This window comes from Argentina anserina, chromosome 5 (genome assembly GCF_933775445.1).
Source record: "Argentina anserina chromosome 5, drPotAnse1.1, whole genome shotgun sequence".
In the NCBI taxonomy this organism is placed as follows: Eukaryota; Viridiplantae; Streptophyta; class Magnoliopsida; order Rosales; family Rosaceae; genus Argentina; species Argentina anserina.
Window position 1 is genome coordinate 5,928,622 of NC_065876.1, and position 22,971 is coordinate 5,951,592.

The 22,971-nt window shown below is 38.8% G+C and overlaps 3 protein-coding genes and 1 pseudogene across 3 annotated transcripts; all 4 read left to right on the top strand.

Moving 5' to 3' along the window:
- The first annotated feature begins 2,511 nt into the window (after positions 1 to 2,511).
- LOC126795121 (tryptophan aminotransferase-related protein 2-like) lies at positions 2,512 to 4,223 on the top strand. Its single transcript, XM_050521942.1, has 5 exons — positions 2,512 to 2,747; positions 2,856 to 3,159; positions 3,272 to 3,552; positions 3,637 to 3,941; positions 4,036 to 4,223. Exons 1-5 carry the CDS (start codon positions 2,524 to 2,526, stop codon positions 4,221 to 4,223), a joined length of 1,302 nt encoding a protein of 433 aa, XP_050377899.1. The 5' UTR covers positions 2,512 to 2,523.
- A 3,931-nt stretch (positions 4,224 to 8,154) lies between these two features.
- Positions 8,155 to 12,059, top strand: LOC126794862 (phosphatidylinositol transfer protein CSR1). The gene is made up of 6 exons (XM_050521655.1): positions 8,155 to 8,339; positions 8,614 to 8,766; positions 10,259 to 10,405; positions 10,645 to 10,797; positions 10,928 to 11,050; positions 11,681 to 12,059. Exons 1-6 carry the CDS (start codon positions 8,202 to 8,204, stop codon positions 11,756 to 11,758), a joined length of 792 nt encoding a protein of 263 aa, XP_050377612.1. The 5' UTR covers positions 8,155 to 8,201; the 3' UTR covers positions 11,759 to 12,059.
- Positions 12,060 to 13,126: 1,067 nt separating this feature from the next.
- On the top strand, positions 13,127 to 15,452 carry LOC126795378 (putative pentatricopeptide repeat-containing protein At3g16710, mitochondrial). The gene is made up of 2 exons (XM_050522224.1): positions 13,127 to 13,211; positions 13,658 to 15,452. The coding sequence occupies exon 2, from the start codon at positions 13,680 to 13,682 to the stop codon at positions 15,450 to 15,452; it is 1,773 nt and encodes a 590-aa protein (XP_050378181.1). The 5' UTR covers positions 13,127 to 13,211; positions 13,658 to 13,679.
- A 1,255-nt stretch (positions 15,453 to 16,707) lies between these two features.
- On the top strand, positions 16,708 to 22,646 carry LOC126794208 (probable cyclic nucleotide-gated ion channel 16; annotated as a pseudogene).
- Positions 22,647 to 22,971: the final 325 nt, after the last annotated feature.

Below are 22,971 nucleotides of genomic sequence, written 5' to 3' on the forward strand. Positions count from 1 at the left end.
TTTTAGTATAAATATTTGTTTAGTAATATAACAAAATTAATTTTAAAATTATTGCTTGTTCTATTACTTACAGTAAAACCTCTATAAATTAATAGTCTCGGGATTGATAAAATTTATTAATTTAGCGATATATTAATATATTAATAAATTAATAATCTATTAATTTATTAATTTATCAAGATATAATAAATTTTTTGTTTTATTTTGTATAAGAATTTTTTTACTTACATTGTTTAATTTATTACGTATACCTTATTAAATATACTATTTTTTATGTATAACATTTTTCAAAATATTATATTATTTCATGATGATTAAATTTATTAAAATTTTTAATGAAATCCTCATAAAAAATTATTATATAAATTATGACACTAATAATTTATATATTTGATGGGGTCTAACTAAATAAATTCTCAAACTTCCATTATCTTATAAATTCAGTGAATTATTAATTTAACATGTTGGCTCCGAGTTGAGACCGGAAAAAAGTTTTATTTTAGCAAGTTTATTATTTAATCGGGTATTATTTAACGAGGTTTTACTATATTTGGTAAAAAAAACTCTAAATACATGTCACATCATCAATTTAACGGAGAAACTAACAGAGATACCATATTGGGTAACGGTGCAATAGTTCAGGTACCATTTCGGGTAACAAAAATTCGTAGGTACCAAAAAATACCTTTAATGATACTTCAGGTATCATTTTGGGTTTTTCTCTAGTTATAATGTCCTTTTTCTTACAACTAGCAATAAACATAGTCTTAAGGCTAGATGCAAACACCATAGTAAAAGTCCTTTCTCAAATATTGGTACCGAAAATAGTCACATGATGCAAATTAAAAACCAGGTTCATATGGAAATAGTAACAACTGCAGATGAAACAACAGTGTTCAAATGTCAATCTTAAAATCAGTACTGAAAATAGTGATGGTGAAGATGCAACAGCAGGGTATGCATCTTTTTGAATAAGTGGTGATAAAACAAGCGGCAACCACAGATTCATATTATTCTTAATATTTGTGATGAAAATAGTGGCAAACAGGACACTTCAACGGTGTTTTTTAAAAATTATTAATGAAAAAGATGCCAGTGCAGATGCATAAACTAAGGTTCAAATCCATTTCCTTTAGGGACCTTAAAGTAGTTAATGAAATAAATAGAAATTGGTTTAAAATAGGTACTACAGAACAGGAATGCCTCATCTTAAAACTGGTAGCAAAAATGGTAGGAAAAGTTGGTCGAATAAGTGTTTCACTAAAAACAGCAAGGTTAAAATAAATCTTGCTAAAAAATTGGTAATGTAATGATCACAACTGCAGATGCATACCTCAAAGTTCAAATGCAATTAATCTAAATATGACGAAAGCATGCATACTTTAAGCACAAGCTTCTCCAAGAAAGGAGACATGTCCAAAAGAGTGTCCAAATTTAATCACACTCTCTCCATCATCGGCGACAACAACCAGCACCAAGTTCTTCAGATTTGGTAAAGGAGGTTTAGCATACACATGCTCCCTGCTGTCTATCATAGGCTGGAAGGAAATTTCACAGTAAGAATAACAGAAAAATAAACAATAGATACAAAACGAGAAAACTATAACAACACTAACAGGACATGATGAGTTCTGAAGAAAATGATTTTCCAATACATTCTCAATAAACATGTACAATTATATAGCACTAATAGCAGTATATTACTGCTGTTACAAGAGTAATCAAGGAGTAATCATCTACATTTACATTGATATCTCTAATTCTCTATTGATATGTAATTACACCAGAATCGTAACTTCCTATAAAGATCAATCATGGCTTGAATTGAGGCAGAAGCTGAATTAGAGGAGAAGATTGAGGCATTCTAACAAGTTCAACACTCAGTCGATCTAACTACTGGAGGTCGAGCATAATAGTCTTCAGCTAAGTCTGCAGTTCTGCACAGAAGAGAGTTGATTCGATGGATGTTTCAACATATCATGAATATCAAAACCCTCCACCATGTTACAGATCAAGAAGGACGCCAGCTCGTCGGCATTCTCATATGGCCTTCCAAACTGTCTGTTTCTTCCTTTTCTGTTTCCCATTATCTGTTTATTCGTTTTTAAGGGAAGCTATTAAGCGCCTTGGAATAACCAACATGCAACCGTTTCCAGAAACCCAGAAAACTGGCGTGTTCGTCCAAGCTTTCAATTTAACTCCTTAGACACGAGTCATACGACCCAAAGAATCAGTTTCAACATCGGTCATGGTTGAATTGACTAGAGAGGCTGTTCGTTCATTGTGAATCCCGACGATCGGTTTGGTCATGAAGACCTGCTTCTGCAAGCGTTATCGTTCATTGTTTACCACCCATTTGGCACTGCATATTGTTTTCATCGCCTAGGTTTCGCTATAAAACACGCCCTGGGTTCCTCTGTTCCTCACCATTCACTCAAAGATTTCTGCTTTCAGTGCTCTGTTTTCAATCATCTGCGTTCGCCTTCTTTGTAGTACAATTCCTTCCTCATTTGCTTTACGAAAATGGCCTCCTTCTTGAGCATTATGACATTGACAAACTTGCTCGTCATTTCCCTTGCCCTCAACCTCAGTTTGGTTCTGAGGATATATGTCAATACGGAGAACCAGGAGCAGATGAGTCCATCGGTGATCTCTAACGACGAGGATCCTGCACCCCAGAGAACTCTGCTCTCTGTTTCGTCTTCATCTGGTGAAGATGACATAGATAGAGTCATCAATCTCAACCAGTGAGTACATGCAATTCCATACTCTGTTTTTCAGTTGTGTGTAATCTTTTTCCACAATGTGATACTAATCGCCTGTTTGTTTAACTTTTCATGCTTGACTGAATGCAGAGGTGACCCGACCATGTACGAAAAGTACTGGATGATGATGGGCAAGAGAACCACGGTTGTGATTCCTGGGTGGCAGTCCATGAGCTATTTCTCGGACGTCAAAAACCTCTGCTGGTTTTTGGAGCCCGAGTTAGCCAAGCAGGTCATCAGGTTACACAAAGCCGTCGGCAATGCGGTCACTGAAGGTCGTCACATTGTGGTTGGGACAGGTTCATCGCAGCTCATTATGGCTGCGCTTTTCGCTCTTTCTCCGAAAGATGGATCTGAGCCCATGAGTGTTGTATCTACAGCCCCATACTACTCGGTGAGCTTCACAAATTGCATGTGTTTGAATCTGCATGTTGGTTTGTTTGTTACAAAATCCTTGCCATTATACTGAAGTTGTGTTCTGTTCTTGATAATGTCTCTGCATGCAGTCTTATCCGGCGATGAGTTCCTACCTCAAGTCCGGCTTGTACAAATGGGCAGGAGACGCAAAAAGCCTCAACAAGGAAGGCCCTTACATTGAGTTAATCACCTCTCCGAATAACCCTGACGGATTTATCAGGTCCTCCACGGTGAACCGAACTGGGGGTATGTTGGTGCATGATTTGGCCTACTACTGGCCTCAGTATACACCCATTACCTCACCGGTTGATCACGATATGTCTTTGTTCACCGTCACCAAAGCCACCGGCCATGCTGGGACGCGCGTTGGGTAAGCACCGATCCTACTATCATCTTCTTCTTTTTCATTTCGTTCTGCTTTACTGATCCGTTTTCTTCTGCATGGATGTTCTAGGTGGGCTCTAGTGAAAGACGAAGAAGTTGCCAAGAAAATGGTGAACTTCATAGAGCTCAACACCATCGGCGTTTCGAGGGATTCACAGCTCCGAGCTGCCAAGATCTTGGAAGTGATAACTAGCACCACTGAAAAAGTTGGCAGCTCGGATTCAGGGGCATCCTTCTTTGAAGTTAGCTACCACCTCTTGGCTGAGAGGTGGCGGCAGCTTCGAGCGGCGGTGAGCAATGACAGCATGTTCAGTCTGCCTGAGTTTGCCCCGGGGTACTGCAATTCCCTTCAACAGGAGACCCAGCCTCAACCTGGTAATTGAAATTCACCATTACTATCATGACTTTAATTACCAAAACAAAAAAGGGACATTAATTATGAGCTGATTACTTACGTTATTCTCTGCAGCTTTCGCGTGGCTTAAATGTGAGGACGATGCTGTGGAGGACTGTGAAAGCTTCTTCAGAGGGCACAATGTTTTGACTCGCGGAGGAAGTAAATTTGGGTTTAGCCCGAAGTATGTCCGGGTTAGCATGGTAGAGAGGGACATAAACTTCAGGTTGTTCCTGAAGAGATTATCAGAAATCCAGTCTTAATGTCATCTTAAGATGTTAATTTATTTAGTCTTCTGGAAGAAGAAAAGATGTTTATTTAGCCTTTTACTTCTGTTCTAAATGTAAATCTTACATTGATATGATGAATCCGTTTGTACAAATTTACTTGAAGATGAATCTAAGATTCCTATTTTAAACTCTGGGTAAAATTAGAGTTTGGCATGCAGTATAAATTCAACACAATTATCCATTAATAATCAAAATAGAATGCAGTAATTTCTTTCCATGGAATATGGTGGTACTATTAACACACTTTTTTACTTTATTGACACTCCCCATATATCTTTCTTATTTGGATATTGTTACTAACACACAATTTTTTCTATTCACACACCCAATTTTAAAAGCATGAAACATTTGAAAGGGTGTGTGAATAAAGATTATAGGTGTGTAAATAACAATTCCATATACTTCAAAAATTGACAGAAAAAAATGAAATTAGATATAAAGCCAAGAAATTTTACCCTAACTCGGAAAGGAGAGTCTAACTTCTCCTTCAAGCACCCCAGCAACTCTTGACATGCTTGCGGCCATGGCCATCTTCAGAATCTTCCCATGCCATCCATTTTTTATCGGGTACAAATTTTGTGCTAGTAATGCTACAATAGTGCTCTCCAAGATCCCTAGGTGTTTGAGACCGGAGTTGTGTTTGCACCTCTGCATTAAACTGCAATGAAGAGAGAGAGAAACAAAAGGGTAATTGAGCAAAGGCTTTATGAAAATGAGCGAAGGATTGAGGAGGTATTTATAGGAAACAAGACAGCAAAAAACAAGAGTCAGACTAGAGTTTCTTGAATTAAGACTAGAGTTTCTTGAATTAAGTATAAATTCAACACAATTATCCATTTTCTTTGAACCGATATCTTTGATTTTGTTGAATCAAGGAACAAGCTTTTAGTCGATATTACGCGACTTTCTTTGAATTTGTTAAACTAGATAACAAGCGGCTCACTTACTATTCTAAGGCCTTCTTAGAATTTGATGATGAGCGTATATACAAATGTTTTCACCCAAACCAAGGAATAGTTACAAAATTTATTGAAGTATCGGACAAGTTTTTCGCCGATTTTATGGAACCTTCACACAAATCATATTCTCAGTAGACATCGATGTTAACGTTAGTAAGAGTGCATGTCACAATCCCGAATTTTCAAATGTTAACTCAAAAATCGAAGTCATGAAAAAAACTCTAAAACAATCTCAATAAATCGAAATCATCTTATAGTCACAGCGTATCAATACTGAGATCATAATACATCTCAGTCGAATTGATTATTACAAAACCAATTTATAATTCAAGCATTATATCAATTGGAAATGTAAAATCCTCTCAATCCTCACTACAAAATAAAATAAAGAAACTTCGAAATTTTCAGAGTAGTCCCCCAATTCTGTTAATCCACACCTGCAGAACTATCCCATACATCATCGAATAGGTGCACCGGGATTGTAAACACAAACCTGGTAAGCTTTGCAGCTCGTATAAGTAAAACAACAGTATAACACAAATAGGATACAAGAGAAAAATACTGAAAACACTTAATTATAAATGTACTCATGAGTCACAAGACGACCCATCTGGATGTCCAATAATATCTGAAAATATAAGTGCTCATGAGAAATTGGGCAACTCATATGTTTACCCAAATACATTTATAATACGAGTACTCATGAGACCCAGGTACTCATCCGTTGTCCCTCATGCAGTATGCCGCCACACATTGGACAACCCATATGTCACCAAATATCCAAAAATATGGGTACTCATAAGCCGGTAACCCATCTGTTACCCCTCATGCAGTACACCGGCAGACAGACTAGAGCTCTATTTGAATCGTAATTGTCGCCCGGCCAAGGCTAGGTCCCGACATGCCAACACGTTCGAAGACAGGTCCAAAAACAGAAAACGTTTTAACATAACTCAAGTTAAAACCACGTACAAACATGAGTTATTGAACAAAAACCAAGTGACTCATGTTCAAATAAAATAAATATCAATCCTATAAATAAACTCATTTGAGAACGAAAATATGACTATATAATATAGCAACCCATATATATGTATCGATTTTACCAATTATACACATACACAACCCACTATATCATATACATATCATAGTTCAATCTTTTAAAATAAGCGTAATTATGAATCACCACTAATGGTAGATTCGTCACTGTGAGATTTTACTCACCTTATTTTCCTGAGCGTAATTTCCACAATACTTAAAGCAAATCATTAACTTGTTTAGTCGATCACCTATGTAGATAAGAAGTGATTAGAAACGTTACGTAAAACCTCAAATGTCGAAAAAGTTCTACTGTTACTGATAACCAATTTACGATGTTTACATAATTATTGTTCATATACGTATTGTTTTTCATATACGTACTGTTTACGTATTAATATTCTAGTAAATAATAATCACTTATTTATCTTTCAGAAATTATTATACGTAAATTACTTTTACATTTACTGTACATAAATTACTTTTACATTTACTGTACGTAAATTATTTTTACATTTAGTGTACAGAATTACTTTTATATTTACTGTACAAAATTACTTTTTACATTTACTGTACGTAAATTACTTTTTACATTTACTGCACATAAATTACTTTTTACATTTACTGTACGTAAATTACTTTTACAGTTACTGTATGTAAATTACTTTACAATTACTATACAGAATTACTTTTTACATTTAACGTACAGAAATCATTTTTTTATAAAAAATTAATGTTTGAAAAATACTGTTCACGCGCCACCTCCGGCAACTGCGCGTGTCGCTCACACGCCGCCCATAGTGGCAGCGCGTGGAGTTCACGCGCCACTTCCAAAACCGACGTGTAGCTCACCCACTGCCGCTCAAAATCCTTCATTTTCTTCCCCTCCACCCTTCCACGGCCTAAGGTCGTCTCTAGCCCATCTCACCCTCTCTCACGCACCGTCTAAGGTGGCGGTACTCACTCTTCCTCCTCTGATTCTCCACAATTCCTCCACAAATCTTCCCAAACTTCACACAATCACTCATCTCATTCAATTTAATGCATTTCCATACCTATGTGGAGCCCTAGAACGGTCGGGAGTCGCCGGAGAAGCTTGAGATGCCGGCGGGGTCGATTTTTCGGGGAGGATGTGCTACGGCTCAAATCGAGTCCCAAATCAGTCATAGAAGGTTTCGGAGGGTGAGGAGCGGTGGAGAGGGATGATCGCCGAGTGCTTGCGTCGCCGGAGGCGTAGTTTGGACGGCGGCGGAATCGCAAGTTATCGCGCGAGCTTCACGACGGCGAGGGGAGGTGTGTCGAGCTCGAGGGTCGCTGCGGTGGACCGTGCGAAGTTTTTGAGGCAGGCAGTGAGGGCCACGGAGGCCGGAGCCGTGGACATCGTTGGAGGCGATGGAGAGAGATAGAGGGTCGGGGAGAGAGAGGGGGAGGGCTGCGGGGAAGGAGAGAGAGAAGGGGGAAACGGTTTCTGTTTTTGGAAACCCTAATTCCCTAAAAGTTCATTTTATATTTTTTCTAAAATCGGAAACTAACTTCCGTCGCTAATAACTTTCACATACGACGTCCGATTAGAACGCTTGACGTGTCCACGAAATCGTATCGACGAGCTCTAAAGACGGAGTAAAAGTCGACTCCGCGTCACGGAAACGTAACGTTTTTCCAATTTAAATTTCTAAAAGACGGTTCCGTTTCCGACTTAACATCGCCGTGAAACGAAAAATGCGATTTAATAAATCTTTCAAGCTTAATAATTATAAGAATTCATACAATTTTAAATCCGAGAAATCGGTTATTACAGTGCATTTAATATTTTCACAGCAATTAAAACTCACAAGTTTTGAGCCATTGAGCTAACCACTGTTCTAAAGACATGTGCACGTGGGAAGCCGCTCCAATACTCATCGTTCTCCGCAGAAAATGGGTTCTTCTTCTAGTTCACACCACTAACCCAGAAATGGAGCTCCGCCTCTGTAACCCATTTCGTCACATGATTCCTCTTTCTTCAATTGTCTCCAATCAAATTACATCTTCATCCCGACATCGTAGCTTATCGGTTCGAAGCTCCAACTTAGACACCAAAGAATCACGCAAGGTAGGTACCCCACTACCACTACCACTCTCTGAAAAATTCAGTGAAGATGATCGATACGTCTGTTTTTTTTTTCCCGTATATCTGAGTGTTCAAGTTTTGGGTTTTAGTTCGTAATTCATGTAGACTCGTAAAGATTACAACTTTTGTCACTCTGCTTCAATTTTTGGTGTTTCGAAGCAAGTAAAAGGGAGTAAATGGAGAAGAAAAGTCTTTTGCAAATGTGTGGATTACATTGTATTTTAAATGCGTTTGATGTGGGGTTTGAATATTTCAGCTAGTTTTAGAGGTGAAGGAGAAGCTTGAGAAAGACTATCGGAGTCTTCCAGTTGGCAAAAATGGAAGAGATGATGAGGACTTGATTCTATGGTTTCTCAAGGACCGGAAGTTTTCTGTGCAAGAATCAGTTGAGAAGTTGCACAAAGCAATTGTATCCTTCACTCTCTGTTTTAGTCGTCACTTAGTAGTATAAATGTATAATGTATGATAATGTAAGGTGTGTGTCTGTGTGATAAGGTTTTGGTTCTTTTATATTCAGCAAGAATACACCTTATCAATGGTTAAGATTAGGATGTGAAGTTGTTGACGAAGGGAATGTGTTATGTGATTTATTATGGGTTTTAGGAATATTTTTGCCAGCTGCATTGCCTGTTGCTTTGAGCAACTTATATTTGTGGGTGATAATGTCTGACTTTCACTTAAGTACTGTACATTTAAACTTTCTTTTGTGTAAGATTGTATCCTGGAATACGAAAGAGGCTAAGGTGTTATGAGTTGGGTTTTCAGCTATGATGCATGAGTACGGGTACGGGATACGGATACGGCATGACACGGGATACGTTCTTTTCGAAAATGTAGTGTTTTGGATACGTTTTGTAAAATAATATTTAATATATATAATATATATATATAATCTAAAATTTAATCAAACAAGCAATTAGAACACCTAAATTCCATTAATTTTATAATAAACATAAGTTTATGAATTAAATACTTAATAAGTTCAAGCAAAAAAGAAGATACAATAATGGAATGAGCTATTAGACTCTCCACCTAATTATAATTAATAGTTTTACTAGTTTAGTACTATAGTTATTGTGAGGAGAGTGAGGAGGCTAAATGTATGTTCATAGACACCGTTTTACAAGAAATTTAGTTTATGGAAGTGTTATTTCTCAAACTTAATAAACTATATCAACAAGAGAGTGACATGCAGTGAAACAAATATTAAAATTACTTCATCTTGATGCACTGAAAATAGAAATGGAAGCTATGATTCTCCATACATTTACCGTGAAAATAATCACTATGGGATTAATGTCCTAATTTGTTTATACTTCGACTTGTCTGGTGTGTGCTTGTTGAGGAAGATAACAGAAAGAGACCAACATCTCTTCCTTCAAAGAGAAGCTTGTGACTTGCTTTAAGGAAAGATTATACTAATTCGTTTTGGTTTAGTTTTTAATTTGCTGTAACTGAGCTGCTGGACGTGGCTGTTTTAAATTTGAAGTCCTCCATGAAAGTCTGAGCAAAGTTGTTTGTTGCAGCAGAAGCACACGCACATTAAGACCGACACAATAATAAAGCTATACTCACAAACACACCCCTCCTGCAGCTTCGAAGTCGTGTATGATGGAGTCTGCAGGTGGAGGTGGCCCTTCTTTTCACAATAGATCTTGCTCCAGCTTATACTATTTATACTACAAGTTTAGAAGTAGTAGTAGTAATAAATACGTATTTTGACCGTATCTGATGGGTTGACTATATAGTACATATTTTAGGTGCGTATTTACAGCCAAGGATACGTAAATGTAGCGTATCCATCCCGTACCCGTATCCGATACGGGTACGATACGGGCATTCAGTTTTTCCCACGTATCCGTGCATCACAGGTTTTCAGTAGTTATCTTAACCTGTAGTAGAAATGGCGTCAAGAATTTGGAGTGTCTAAGTTGTCTGAAGATTCAGTGAAGAGCATTGCTAAAACTGGAAAAGCTTATGTGCACGACTTTCTGGATGTTAATGGTAGACCAGTTCTCATAGTGGATGCTGCTAAGGATTTTCCTGGTGTAAGTTTGATTCTTGGCCCTGTCAATGTCCATATCATATTCCTGATTTGTAATTAGTAATTACCCAAAGTGGAGTATGTATTTGATAATATGATTATGAATTAATGACTGTTGTTCTTGAATATCAACTACCTCTTGGTCAACATCAGGCTGTTTATTTCTCCTATGGAAACTGTCTCCAATTTGCTATGGCTAGATCATAGTTTGATTATAAAGTGGAACTGTATAATGTGCCACAGGTGCATGATTCTCTTGAGAATGAGAAGCTCTGCGTATTTTTGATTGAGAAGGCATTAAGTGCCATTCCTGAAGGGAGAGAAGAAATACTTGGTATCTTTGATCTCCGAGGCTTTGGTACAGCGAATTCTGATTTGAAGTTTATAACATTTCTGGTAGGTTTACAAGACCACTTATAAACGAGTTCTTTCCTTTTCTTTTGGTACATTTTATCTTCCCTATCAAAATATTGCTGTTTATGAGATTTGTGATGCCTTTTCAGAGTTGATTCTTGATCTATTGCAGTTTGATGTATTCTACTATTATTACCCAAAGCGATTGGGCCAAGTCCTGTTTGTGGATGCTCCATTTATATTCAAGCCAATTTGGCAGCTTGCAAAGCCATTGTTGAAATCATATGCTTCATTGGTAAGTATTACCTTCCTAGATAAAAAATTACTGCTATCTGGGTTGAAATATATATTAGATGGATTACTGCATTCTGCTCTTGAACAACTATCAATATTATACCTTCAGTAGATATCGCGTTTGGCGATGCATATGAGGAACAGAGGACCTATATATGGTAGAGCTTATCTGTGATCCTTTTCATCTGAATTTTACCTGATCATGTCTGTCTGAGGATGCATTCCATATTTGTAGCATGCTACCACTCAATTTTACACACTTAACTCGGATTGTCATCATCCTAAATTTACATTATTTATGCTTTCTCTGAACTTGGCATGTCAACTAAGCTATTGCATTAGGTCTCTATAGAAAAATGTGATGAACCCCTATCACATAGACAAATACATTATGTGTCCTTCATATGCACCCAGCTATTAAGGTGGTACTTCGGTATTCATGCTTTTTATCTGCTGATATGATCAGAAAACGTTCTAATTGTCTCCTCCTCCATTTTCCTAATATATACTGAATTGTATCACTTGTGCAAACTTAATGTAGAACCTGAACTTTGCATGTGCGGCTTTAGTCTCCTATGTCGTGATCTTTTTTGTGTACTTTCGAATTCATTTTAGTATTTATCTCTTGAAGGTGAGGTTTTGCTCCGTGGAGACTGTCAGGACAGAATATTTTACAGAAGCAACACTACTGGCCAAATTTAGAGACTGATCAATGAGAAAATATACTTACTAATATGACTTGAGCAACACTGTAATTTTTACTCACTAGCTCATGTCTTGTGCAAGTGAGATGTAGTTATGTAGATTCTTCTACTTGGCTTCATAACTTTTGTTGGTTATTGGGACTATTACATGTCCATCACCTCAAGCTATTAGTCATTCTTGGGGCCAAGAGAGAGGTGAAGCTCCTCTGGCATTTCCCAATACTATTGGAAGGTATACAGTTTGTTCGTGGATAAACAACTTGGCAATTTAATTGACAACTCATGGCAGAATCAGAGACGTTGAGACATGCTATGTATTGGAATTACTATCAGGTTTTTTTCATGCTACCATTGTGTAAGATTGTTGCCCGATCAGTACAATCCTTGCTATCTTGCAGACGATAATGTAGAATAACTGCATTTGGTCTTCTACTTCCAGCTTGATTACTTGCATATTGATGTGTTGAAGCTCGTGTATGATGGTCCTGACATTTCAAGTCTTCACTGGCTTAATCCTGCTACTGTATACCCCAGGTAGAACATTGAACAAACAAATAGTAGTAGCAGAGTGGCTGTTTTTGATGATTTGGGTAAAAAAAAAAATTATCTAGTGATCGTAGGATTGGATTTGTACTAGTGGCTTTGTTACTACTTTTTTTTAATCTAGGTGCGGAACAATTTATGATGTATGTGCTTTTTGGCTAGTTAAATAATTTTATTTTCTTCTTAAAAAAAAAACTTGATGTATGACAATACGTAAAAATAACAGAACAAAATAAAATAAAATTTGATTGTCGATTACTTACCAATGAGTTTTTTTTTTCAAGTTATATACAAGCTCTACTCTATTCAATTTTACCCAATGTGTCCCTTTTATCATCCGTCCAACTTGGTATGTGCATTGAAATACAACAAGTATGACTCGTGTGATGATGTAAATTACACTTTTTTCATCACTTGTGGTATTAGCGATTGCGAAATAGTGATTGTGACGGCAATGTATTCTCTTGTTAATTTGTAACATAAGCAACACTAGAGACTTTTTTGTCACAATAAATTTAAATAGTAAAAAGAGTCAAAAGTGGTGACTCAGTACTCTTCTGTACCTAATAACAAACTCGCAAGTGACTGAAAAATTACGTATAAAGCTCAGTGCTAGCAATTTCACTTCGAGTACCAATCAATTATTCACTTTTGCACAAGTAAACGAAGTAATTTAGAGCTTAAGTTTTATTTTTGGCCGAGTTATGAACTCCGTTAGTTAACGGTAAAAGAACCAATAGGGCGCGAGTCTTCGAGTCTCTGACCACAAAATCAAATAATAAAAACTATTTAAAATATTTTCTCTTTTATATTCATTTCTCGCAGAAACCAAAGCTTCTACACTCTTCTCTCCTCACTAGCGCTCTTCACCTTCAACCAACGCCGAGAGCTCTCGCCGCCGTTCGTCTCCGAAAGGTAACCTTTCTTCTTCGCCTTCTTCTACTCGCATTATCGCTCTATATTCACACACAGTAGCTTACTTATTACTGCTGTTCGCTTCAAAATTCAAGTAGAAATCAAACTTTTAGCTTCGCTTCACTGATTTGGAGGATTCTTTGATTTTCTGTAAGTTTTATACGGTTCTTCATGAGCTTGTGATATTACTGTGTACTTTGATTTCAATTTCTGCTACGAGAAAACTGAATCGAACAATTGTGATGATTATCATGTCCTTTGGTAAACCCTAGCACAAGCTTTGTTGGTCTCGATCGTGATAAATTAGCTCGTTGAGTAGTTTTTGTTCGATTTGAGCAGATATGAAACCCTAACTACACTGATTTGGGGATTTTTTGTTACTAGACTAAGTCCTCGAGTTTTAAAGTTTCTGTGTTTGATTTCTGTTATCAATTTGCTATGACTAGAGTGGAGTGTGGAATTGAAACAATGGCGACCGATTCGGCAGTCGATGACGTGGAGCAGCAGCCGGAGGACTTGCGAGAGGTGCTGGATTTGATGTTTACCGAGGAAGCTCTGATCAGAAATACAATCAAGATGGTGGAGGGTTTGTTGAGGGAAGGCTATTTGAATGTGGCTTTGGAGATTGGGGCCAAGGTTCAGGACACCAATGAGGTGCCCAGGGTTGTCACTGACACTGCTGTCATCGAGTACTATATCAATGCCGCCGGGGACAGGACTAAGGATGCTCTCAAAGTGTTCAATCACATGTTGGTTTCAGGAGTGCAAGTGCAACCGAATGCCTACACATATGCTGTTATCATCAAGGCACTTGCTGCTGCTGACCTTGAGAAGAACCTTGATTTTGTTGGCTATGCTAAAAGGTACTTTGTGGAGATGTTGGACAGGGGAATGCAGCCCAGTGAGGAGACTTATGAGGCTGTGTTGAATGGCATTGGCCGCCGTGAGAACAGGGCTAACGCTGAGGAGGAGCGCAGAGAGTTTGTGGAGAATGTGAAAGCAAAGGGGTTTAAGCTGGTGTTCCAGAAGGAGTCCGAGAAGATGGCTAATCCTCCACAGTTGAAGTCAGAGATGGATATGCTTAAGGAACATGTGATGAAGGTGTTTGAGGATGTCATCAGAGATTTTGAAGATGAGAACGAGCAAAGGAGATTCAGGCAGATGGCAGAGGACTATGACTCACTGAGCGCAACTGCATTTAACTTTTATGATGCTTTGGTAGGAAAAGGGCTTATTGAGGAAGCCAAGGAGCTCTTTAAGCCTTTGTTTGAGACAGCCATACTTCCAGACGAGGCTGTTTTTACCATCTGCATTCTTTTTAGCAAGACCACCAGTGATGCTCTGAGGGTGTATGAGCACATGTTAGCTTATGGAATCACCACCAGCTCCTGCACCTACAATGTACTCATTGCGAAACTTTCTCTTGATGATAATTTCACTGGGCATGCCAAGAAGTATTACCTGGAAATGTTGGACAAGGGTATGAAGCCCTGTTTGATGACCAGCTTGGCTTTGTTTAAAGGCATTGCTTGCCTGGAGTCATTGGAAAATGGTGAGGAGTTTTTTGAGCAAGTAAAGCTCAAAGAGGTTTTACCTTGTGTTGAAGGTCGTGAACACCGTTTCACTAAGCTAATGAAGGCATTTCAGGCGTTCGACAATCTCCAAAAGAAAACCACTGACAAACATATTCAAAAAATTTTAAGCAAGTTTTCAGATGAAGGTTTTGGGAAACATGCTTCGAAAATATTCTGTGCCATGGTTGAAGATGGCAATGTCAGCGAGGCAATGGATCTCTTTCAATCGACAGCTGAGACTCGTATCAATCCCATGGTCATAGTCTACACAACTGTTATTGAAGGTTACATCAAATGTAACAAGAACAAGGATGCTCTTCAGACCTACCTGGACATGTTAGCAGCTGGACTTGCACCTAACTCCTACGTCTACAGTGTTTTAATCAAGGGACTTGCTGTTGATGCCAACTTCCTTGGAGATGCCAAGAAGTATTTGATTGAGATGGTGGATAAGCAGATGCTTCCAAATGCTGCTGCCTACACTGCAGTATTTGAGAGTTTTACCCAGGAGGACCAGAAAGGTGAGGAAGAGGGAAAAGAGTTTCTAAAGGTCATGGTGACAAAGGGGTTTGTCCCTGATGCCGAGGCTGTGAAGAAGGTTTTAAAGGGCAGACCAACACATGTAATTCGCAGGGTCATGAGCATTATCCTTTCCAAGTTGGAGTAGTTGTGCACTTGTGCTTCATCAATGTTATTCAAAAATCTTTAGGATGAGGTTTTGAACAGGAGATAGAGAGTGAAAATTAACGTTGAACTAGGTTCCAATATGGGATTTTGTGTTGTTCTTCCTGATGGATTCTGAATGTTTACACTACTGGAAGTAGTCTGCGATGCTAATTCCATTTGTTTCTGTTTCTCCTATCCCCGTGTTTGGCAGTCATATCTTTTCCTTGCCAGATACACTACATTATGTGCTGCTTACAGGTTTGGTTCGAAGAAATAGATGCGTAATCAAATTGAACAGGATATATTCTTGCTTTGCAATGATGGTATATATATCTAAAAGGGAAAGCAGCCTGAGTTGAGCTAGATATTGCCGCTTGTATGAAGTTTGTTCATGCTTCTTCCCTTTAAACATATTCCCTTCGTTGGGTGTAGAAAGGAATGCTAGGCTGATTTTGGGGAACTCAGACTTGTTAAAGTTCGCTTATTTAAATTTCAAGTTGGATCATCGGGCTTATAGTCTTGCATGCATTCTTGCGTTGCTCACCTGATGCATATGGGTTGACATACATTTCGGTTTAGCACTGTGCCAGGTAAACTGTTAATTAGCTAGACGAATATATTTAAATTTAATTCGCCATAGAAGTGAGTTTCCTAGCCAGATTGATTGAGGACTAATATAATAATGATCGAGTCTCTACGTTCAATGCAGTCATTCAATCAAGAGCATACGTATATCCCTAGCTGGCAAGCAAATGTGAGAGCGATGAGGACGCCATACCAGCAGATAGATGATCGCGCCTTTCTGTTGTAATTAAACAACAACAATTTGGGACCTCCTGGAGTCCTGGACATGGTAATGTGTTTGTTGTATATTCTGCTCTCATAGAGTTGAGGATGAGAGGTCCTCGTTTTAACAACTATTAACTATAGGATCCAGTAAAAGAACCGCTACTATAGTAGTATATCCGGCCATAAACCCCAAAAACAGATCAGAGAAGTGAAGAAAGAAAAGAAGTGCCGTGGTGCTCTCAGCTAGAAACCCTAAGGATCAGAAAATTGTTCTTTCATTAAACCCCAAACCGAATAATAAAGGACCTTTATATAGGCATTCACGCGTTTTTTCCGCATATACAACCAGAGGTCTTGGTTTTTTTGAAAGCCGTAGCCCTTCAACGATGCAACAAATCTCCCTCTCTCTCCCTCTCTCTCCCTCTCTCTCACGCTCTGTGATTTGGACATTGATCGATGCCCAGAACATGGTGCATAGCTTTCACTCCTACGCTACCGCCTCGGCCAGATTCCGTCAAATCTCGGCGGTGCCACATCTTCTTCATTATCTGCATCATCGGCCTCTTCCTGGACCCGCTTTTCTTCTTCATGCCCGTCATCGGCAAAAGAGCCTGCATGGATGTCGACGTGAAAAATCAGCATCTACGTAACCTCCGTCCGCACCATCACCGATTTGTTCTACATTTTCGATATATTAATCAAGTTTAGTATTGCCTTCATTAAGCCTGGCTCTAGGGTTTTCTGCCGAGGCCAGCTTGTTACCGACCCCTGGGCCATTGCCAGCCGCTACCTCCGAAAGGACTTCCCCCATTGACCTAGCCGCCTCTCTACCAATCCCTCAGGTCACTGCATGCATGTCCTTGTATATTTGAAGAGACTCATTAATGTATGCATTAATTGATTGTTAGTATTAATTTGTTTATGTTAATGCAGATTGTGATCTGGTTTGTGATACCAGCGACGAGAAACACCACAGCTGCTTGCTGCTTATACCAACCATACGCGCGCTTTCTTTGATGGTTCTCATTCAATACATCCCACGATTCATTCAGCTCTTTCCTCTAAACTGACGCATTGCGAAGAACACTGGTGTCGTAGCCAAGACCGCTTGGTCGGGCGCAGCGTACAATCTTGTTCTATTTACCCTAACTGTACATGTAACGTACAGATTTGCATGCATTTCTCTCTGTGTCCCTAATTCGACGAATAGCTCGAACTGAATGATACATAGTTAACTGTTGCTATAAATTGTCAGTGCAGATTGTTGGATCTTCGTGGTATGTGTACGTTGTCCATATATTAAGCGGCAGTACGAGTGTTGGAGACAGAAATGCGCCGGTGAACAGAATGAGACGCACTCTCCATCTTGTAATTCATATTTTGTTTCTCGATTGTAAAACATATAATCCTGCACGCGCGCGAGGCTTGGTTGAAGAACACAAAGGTGATTGAGGACTGTGATGCTATAAAAATGAGGATAAATTTTTTGTGTTTGGAATGTTTGCAGAGGCATTCAAAAATGAATCGCTTCTGCACCCTTCATTAATAAGTATTTCTATTGCCTTTGGTGGGGTATGAGAAATCTATGGTATGTCATTTTGTTAAATTTGAAAACAGTACATATTATTTACATAAATGCAAGCTGCATGTGCTAATTCATGTATTAAATCATTTCTTCATATGCAGTGCATATGGACAAGATATTGACAACAGTACGTACGTACGTACGTTAATGAGTGCTTGTTTTGTATTGCCATCGCTACGACTGGCCTTGTCCTGTTTTCACATCTCATGACTCAGATGCAGGTAACAGTTGCATTGTTCTTAATGGAAGTATGGGACTCATATCATGTATGTTATACACTTCCAGTTGGTTGCATTATCTTATTGGATGTTTGATAACTTTCTGGCAACACAGGTTGTTACATATAGCTTGAGGCAAAAAATGCGTCCAAGCTAATTAGGATTTAGGAATATTGTTTAATTAGTTTCTTATTTTATCTTCTGTTCCCTTGAGACATTTCTGCAATCTACAACGGCTAGACGTACTTGATGTAATAACCCTAAATTTACAAACAATTTTTGAGTGATTGGAATTCTATGAAATTGTGAAATTTAAATAGAATGAATGTGATTGGTTACGACGTTACGAAACGAGTAACGGATACGTTTTCGGAACGTTTAATTCGAAAAAAAACGTTACGTTTCCGAACGAAATTATCGACTTTTATTCCGTCGCCCGTTTGCGAAAACTTCCTTCATGAAAGTTGTAGAGCTCGTCGATACGAGTTCGTGAGTATGTTACGCGTTCGAATCGGACGTCGTACGTAAAATTTATTAACGATAGAAGTTAGTTTCCGATTTAGAAAATAGGTATAAAAGGAAACTAATCAGAAGTAGGGTTTCCATTTTCGGAAACCCTCTTCTCTCTCTTACCCCGCGCCTCCATCACCTTCTCTCTCTTCTCTCTCGCCCTCTCCCCGATTTTCTTCCTTTCCTCAGAATTTTCACCGACGATCTCGCCGACCCGTGGTCCGTGTCACGCACCTCCGCTCCCAAAAGCTTCGCACTGCCCTCCTCGTCAGACCCTCAGAAGATCGTGCCCTCCCTCATCGCCGTTCATCGCGTCGACTCACCCCGCCCTCTGCTACGAATCGCCGTCGTTCAAGCCCTTCTCCGACAAAGCTAGGGCGCAGAGCAGGTGCGCCTCCATCATTCCTCAACCTCTGCAACACCTACGATCGAAGGAGGCGACGCAACGACAACTCCTCGAGGAATCGACTCGATCGAAGCTCCACCGTTTGATTTAGGTGAGGTTTGATGAAATTAATTGTTGTGTGTGATTGTATGATGTTTGGGAGTGATTGGGAGGATTTAGGAATTTATTTGGAAGGATTTCGGAGGAGAATCGGAGGTGTGGAGGAGAATGGAGCACCGCCGCCTTAGGCGGCGCGTGTGGTGTCATGGGGGAGGTTAGGGGCGGCGTGAGGCCGTGAGAAGGAAGAGGGAGGTTTTGGGCGCGGCAGTGGCGTGCTACGCGCCGGTTTTGGGCTCGGCGCGTGTGCCCCACGCGCGGCCTGCCGGAGGTGGCGCGTGCACCCCACGCGCCGCCACTTGCGGCGGCGTGAACAGTGATTCCGAGAAGGGTATTTTGGTAATTTACTTACGTACGGTAAATGTAAATGTAAATTTTATTTACGTACGGTAAATGTAAATTAAATTTTACATACGGTAAATGTAAATATAAATTACTTTCAGTATTTGTAAAAAGGTAATTAGTAAATTTTATTTACTGAGATTGTATTTACATTTAAACAATATGTATACGTACAGAAATACGTAAACATTATGTATACACACAGAAACCGTATGTATACGTACAGAAATACGTAAACATTATGTATACGTACAAAAATAGTATGTATACGTACAGAAATACGTAAATAGTATGTATACGCACAGAAAATACGTATTATTTTGTGTATTTGTACAGCAATACATGAACATGACAGTGAATAGTGACAGTGAATAGTAACTGTGAACAGTAAATTCGTAAAACCGAAAATTGATGAACATTAACCGATTATTACTGTTTCGGCATTTAAAGGTTTACGAAACGTTTCTAAATTCTTTTCTTATCTTTTCAAGGTGATCTATAAAGCGAGAAAATGAATTATCTTAGGAAATTGTGGGATTACGCTCGACTCGATAAGGTGAGTAAAATCTCACTTATTTACGAATCTACCCTTGCGGTGATTCCAAGATTTTTGCAAGAGTTTTTAATATTGAACTACGACACGTATACAATATAGTGGATTACGTATATATTGTATAAATGGTAATAAATACATATATATATAGTTTGCTATATTATATACTGTTATGAATTCATTGGAATTGGTCATTTCGAATGACGAGAATTAAATGTTGAGCATGTGATTTGATTTTTGTACAATATGAGGTGTGATTATTGTACGTGGTTTTAACATGAGTTTGTTAAAATGTTTTGTCTTCGGACGAGTTTTGTCTTCGGACGTGTTTATGAAATATGACATGTATATGATATAATGGATTATATATATATTGTATAAATGGTAAATATGTACATATATATATATAGTTTGCTATATAATATACTATTATGATTTTATCGTGATTTATGTCATTTCGATGACGAGATTTAAATATCGAGCATGTGATTTTGATTTGTACAATATGATGTGAGATTATTGTACGTGATTTTAACATTGAGATTGTTAAAATGGTGATTTGTCTTCGGACATGATTTTTGGTACAATATGATGTGATATTATTGTACGTGATTTAACATTGAGATTGTTAAAATGTTGATTTGTCTTCGGACGTGATTGGTACAATATGATGTGAGATTATTGTACGTGTTTGGCAAGTCGGAACCTAGCCTTTGGCCGGGCGAAAGTTACGATACAGTTAGAGCTCTAGTCTGTCTGCCTTAGTACTGCATGTGAGGTAACGGGTGGTTATCTGCTCATGGGTACTCAGATTGTTTTGGATGTTGGGTAGCGGGTGGCTATCCAATATCGGCGGTGTATTACGAGAGGGGTAACAGATGTGTACCAGCGTTCTTGGTACCCGTATTATAAATGCATTTGGGTAACCAGAAGGGTTACTTAATTTCTCATGAGCGCTTCTTTTCATATTTCTTTGGAACAACCAGATGGGCCGTCCATTGACTCATGAGTGCATTTATATTTGGTTGATTTATGGATTTTCGTATATATATTAATATGCGAGTTATATTTTCATTTTACTCATACGAGCTGTAAAGCTTACCGGGTTTGTGTTTACAATCCCGGTGCACCAATTCGATAGTGTAGTGGATAACTCCGCAGGTGTGGATTAGCGGGAATTGACGGACCGCTCAGAGGACTTGAAGTTATTTATCTCCAGCTTGTGTGAGAATTTTGTGTGACTATCTTGTGAGGTTGTTGTGAGGATTATACATTTCCATTTGTTATAATGTTGAATTATAATTTGGTTTGTAATAATCGGTTTGACTGAGTTGTATTTTAAACTCAGAGATGATCCGCTGTGGCATTTTAAATGATTTCGATTTCATCGAGATTGTTTGGTGTTTAACGATTTTGAGATTTTGAGTTTTTATGTTTTAAATTTTGGGGTCGTTACACTTGAAGAGTGGAGGGTCAAAAGAAGAGACACAGAGGAGTGGATGAGGCACCGTCAACTCCCTCCAGAGTTGCAAGAACGCGTGCGTCAGGTGTTGATGAAAAAGAAATCTTAAAGGCCTTGCCTTTGGATATACGACGTCAATTTCAAAGACATCTGTGCCTTGCCCATGTTCGCCGAGTAAGTCTTTGTTGTGTCTTGCTTCTTATTTATATTATTTACAGGAACTAGTTAGCTTCTTTTAAATCATGGCAATGTCACTCGCTCATAGGTTGAATTGATATTTGATGCATCAGTCTGGTAATAGGAATGTGTGTGTTTATGTCAGTGTCATATATGTATGCACTTCCCAGCTTAAATGCACAATACAGCTCAATCAGTCGAATAAGTTGGCATCATTTACTTATTCATATAAGATTAATGGGTGGTTAACTTCAAATTTTAGGTTCCCTTCTTCGCGCAAATGGATGATCAGCTCTTGGACGCCATATGCGAACGCCTGAAGTCATCCTTAAATATGTACCAGACACACGTACATATTTCGAGAGGGTGATCCAGTGAGTGAGATGCTTTTCATTGTAAGAGGGCAACTCGAAAGCTCCACAACTGACGGTGGGAGGTCTTCAACTCTATCACCTTAAGAGCCGGTGACTTCTGTGGTGAAGAGCTGCTGACATGGGCCTTAGTGCCTTCATCCAGTCTAAACCTTCCACTTTCAACTCGAACTGTGAAGTCCTGAACTGAAGTCGAGGCATTTGCACTCCAGGCTGAAGACCTCAAGTATGTTGCGAGTCAATTTAAGCTCCTTCACAGTAAAAAACTGCAGCACGCATTCAGGTACTACTCCCACCAGTGGAGGACATGGGGAGCTTGTTATATACAAGTTGCGTGGCGACGGTACAAGAAGAGAAAGCTGGCGTTGGATTTGATAAGAGAAGAGTTCTATTACACACATGTTTTGGACCAAGACCCTGACTATAACAATGAATCAACTAGTGGTGCGGATGACGACGACGACGATGAAGGTGGAAGTCATAGTAAGAACTCATCGCTGCGTAGTATGGCGGAGCAGGTGCACATTCCACTCCGGCCGGCAATCTTGGCTTCTAAGTTTGCTGCAACCACCAAAAGAGGACTTAAGAAGGTGGCAACACGGCTTGATCGTGAAGGAACTAGCAGTGCCAAAATGCCCAAAAAGTTGTTTAAGCCAAACGAGCTAGATTTCTCATAAGAGAGTTGAGTATCGTCGATCCAAAGAGTGTCACAGTAAATCTTAGATCGATTACCAGTCAATTTAACATTTTATTTAAGTAGGATGACTGGGACTTGTAAATAACCAATTGTCGATTATCATAGTACATTTCCATGTATACTGTGAATCTAAATATTGTATATTTTGACCTCCACCAAATGTTCTACAACGCAACTACCACAATCAACAAATTATCTGATGTTTACTTGTCTTATAACTAGGTTTTTGAGGCAAAGTTTTGCTACACTATGAAATGGAAAAACAATCTTTAGTTAACGTCCTTTGTTCCAAGTCAATATCACAACTGCCAAGT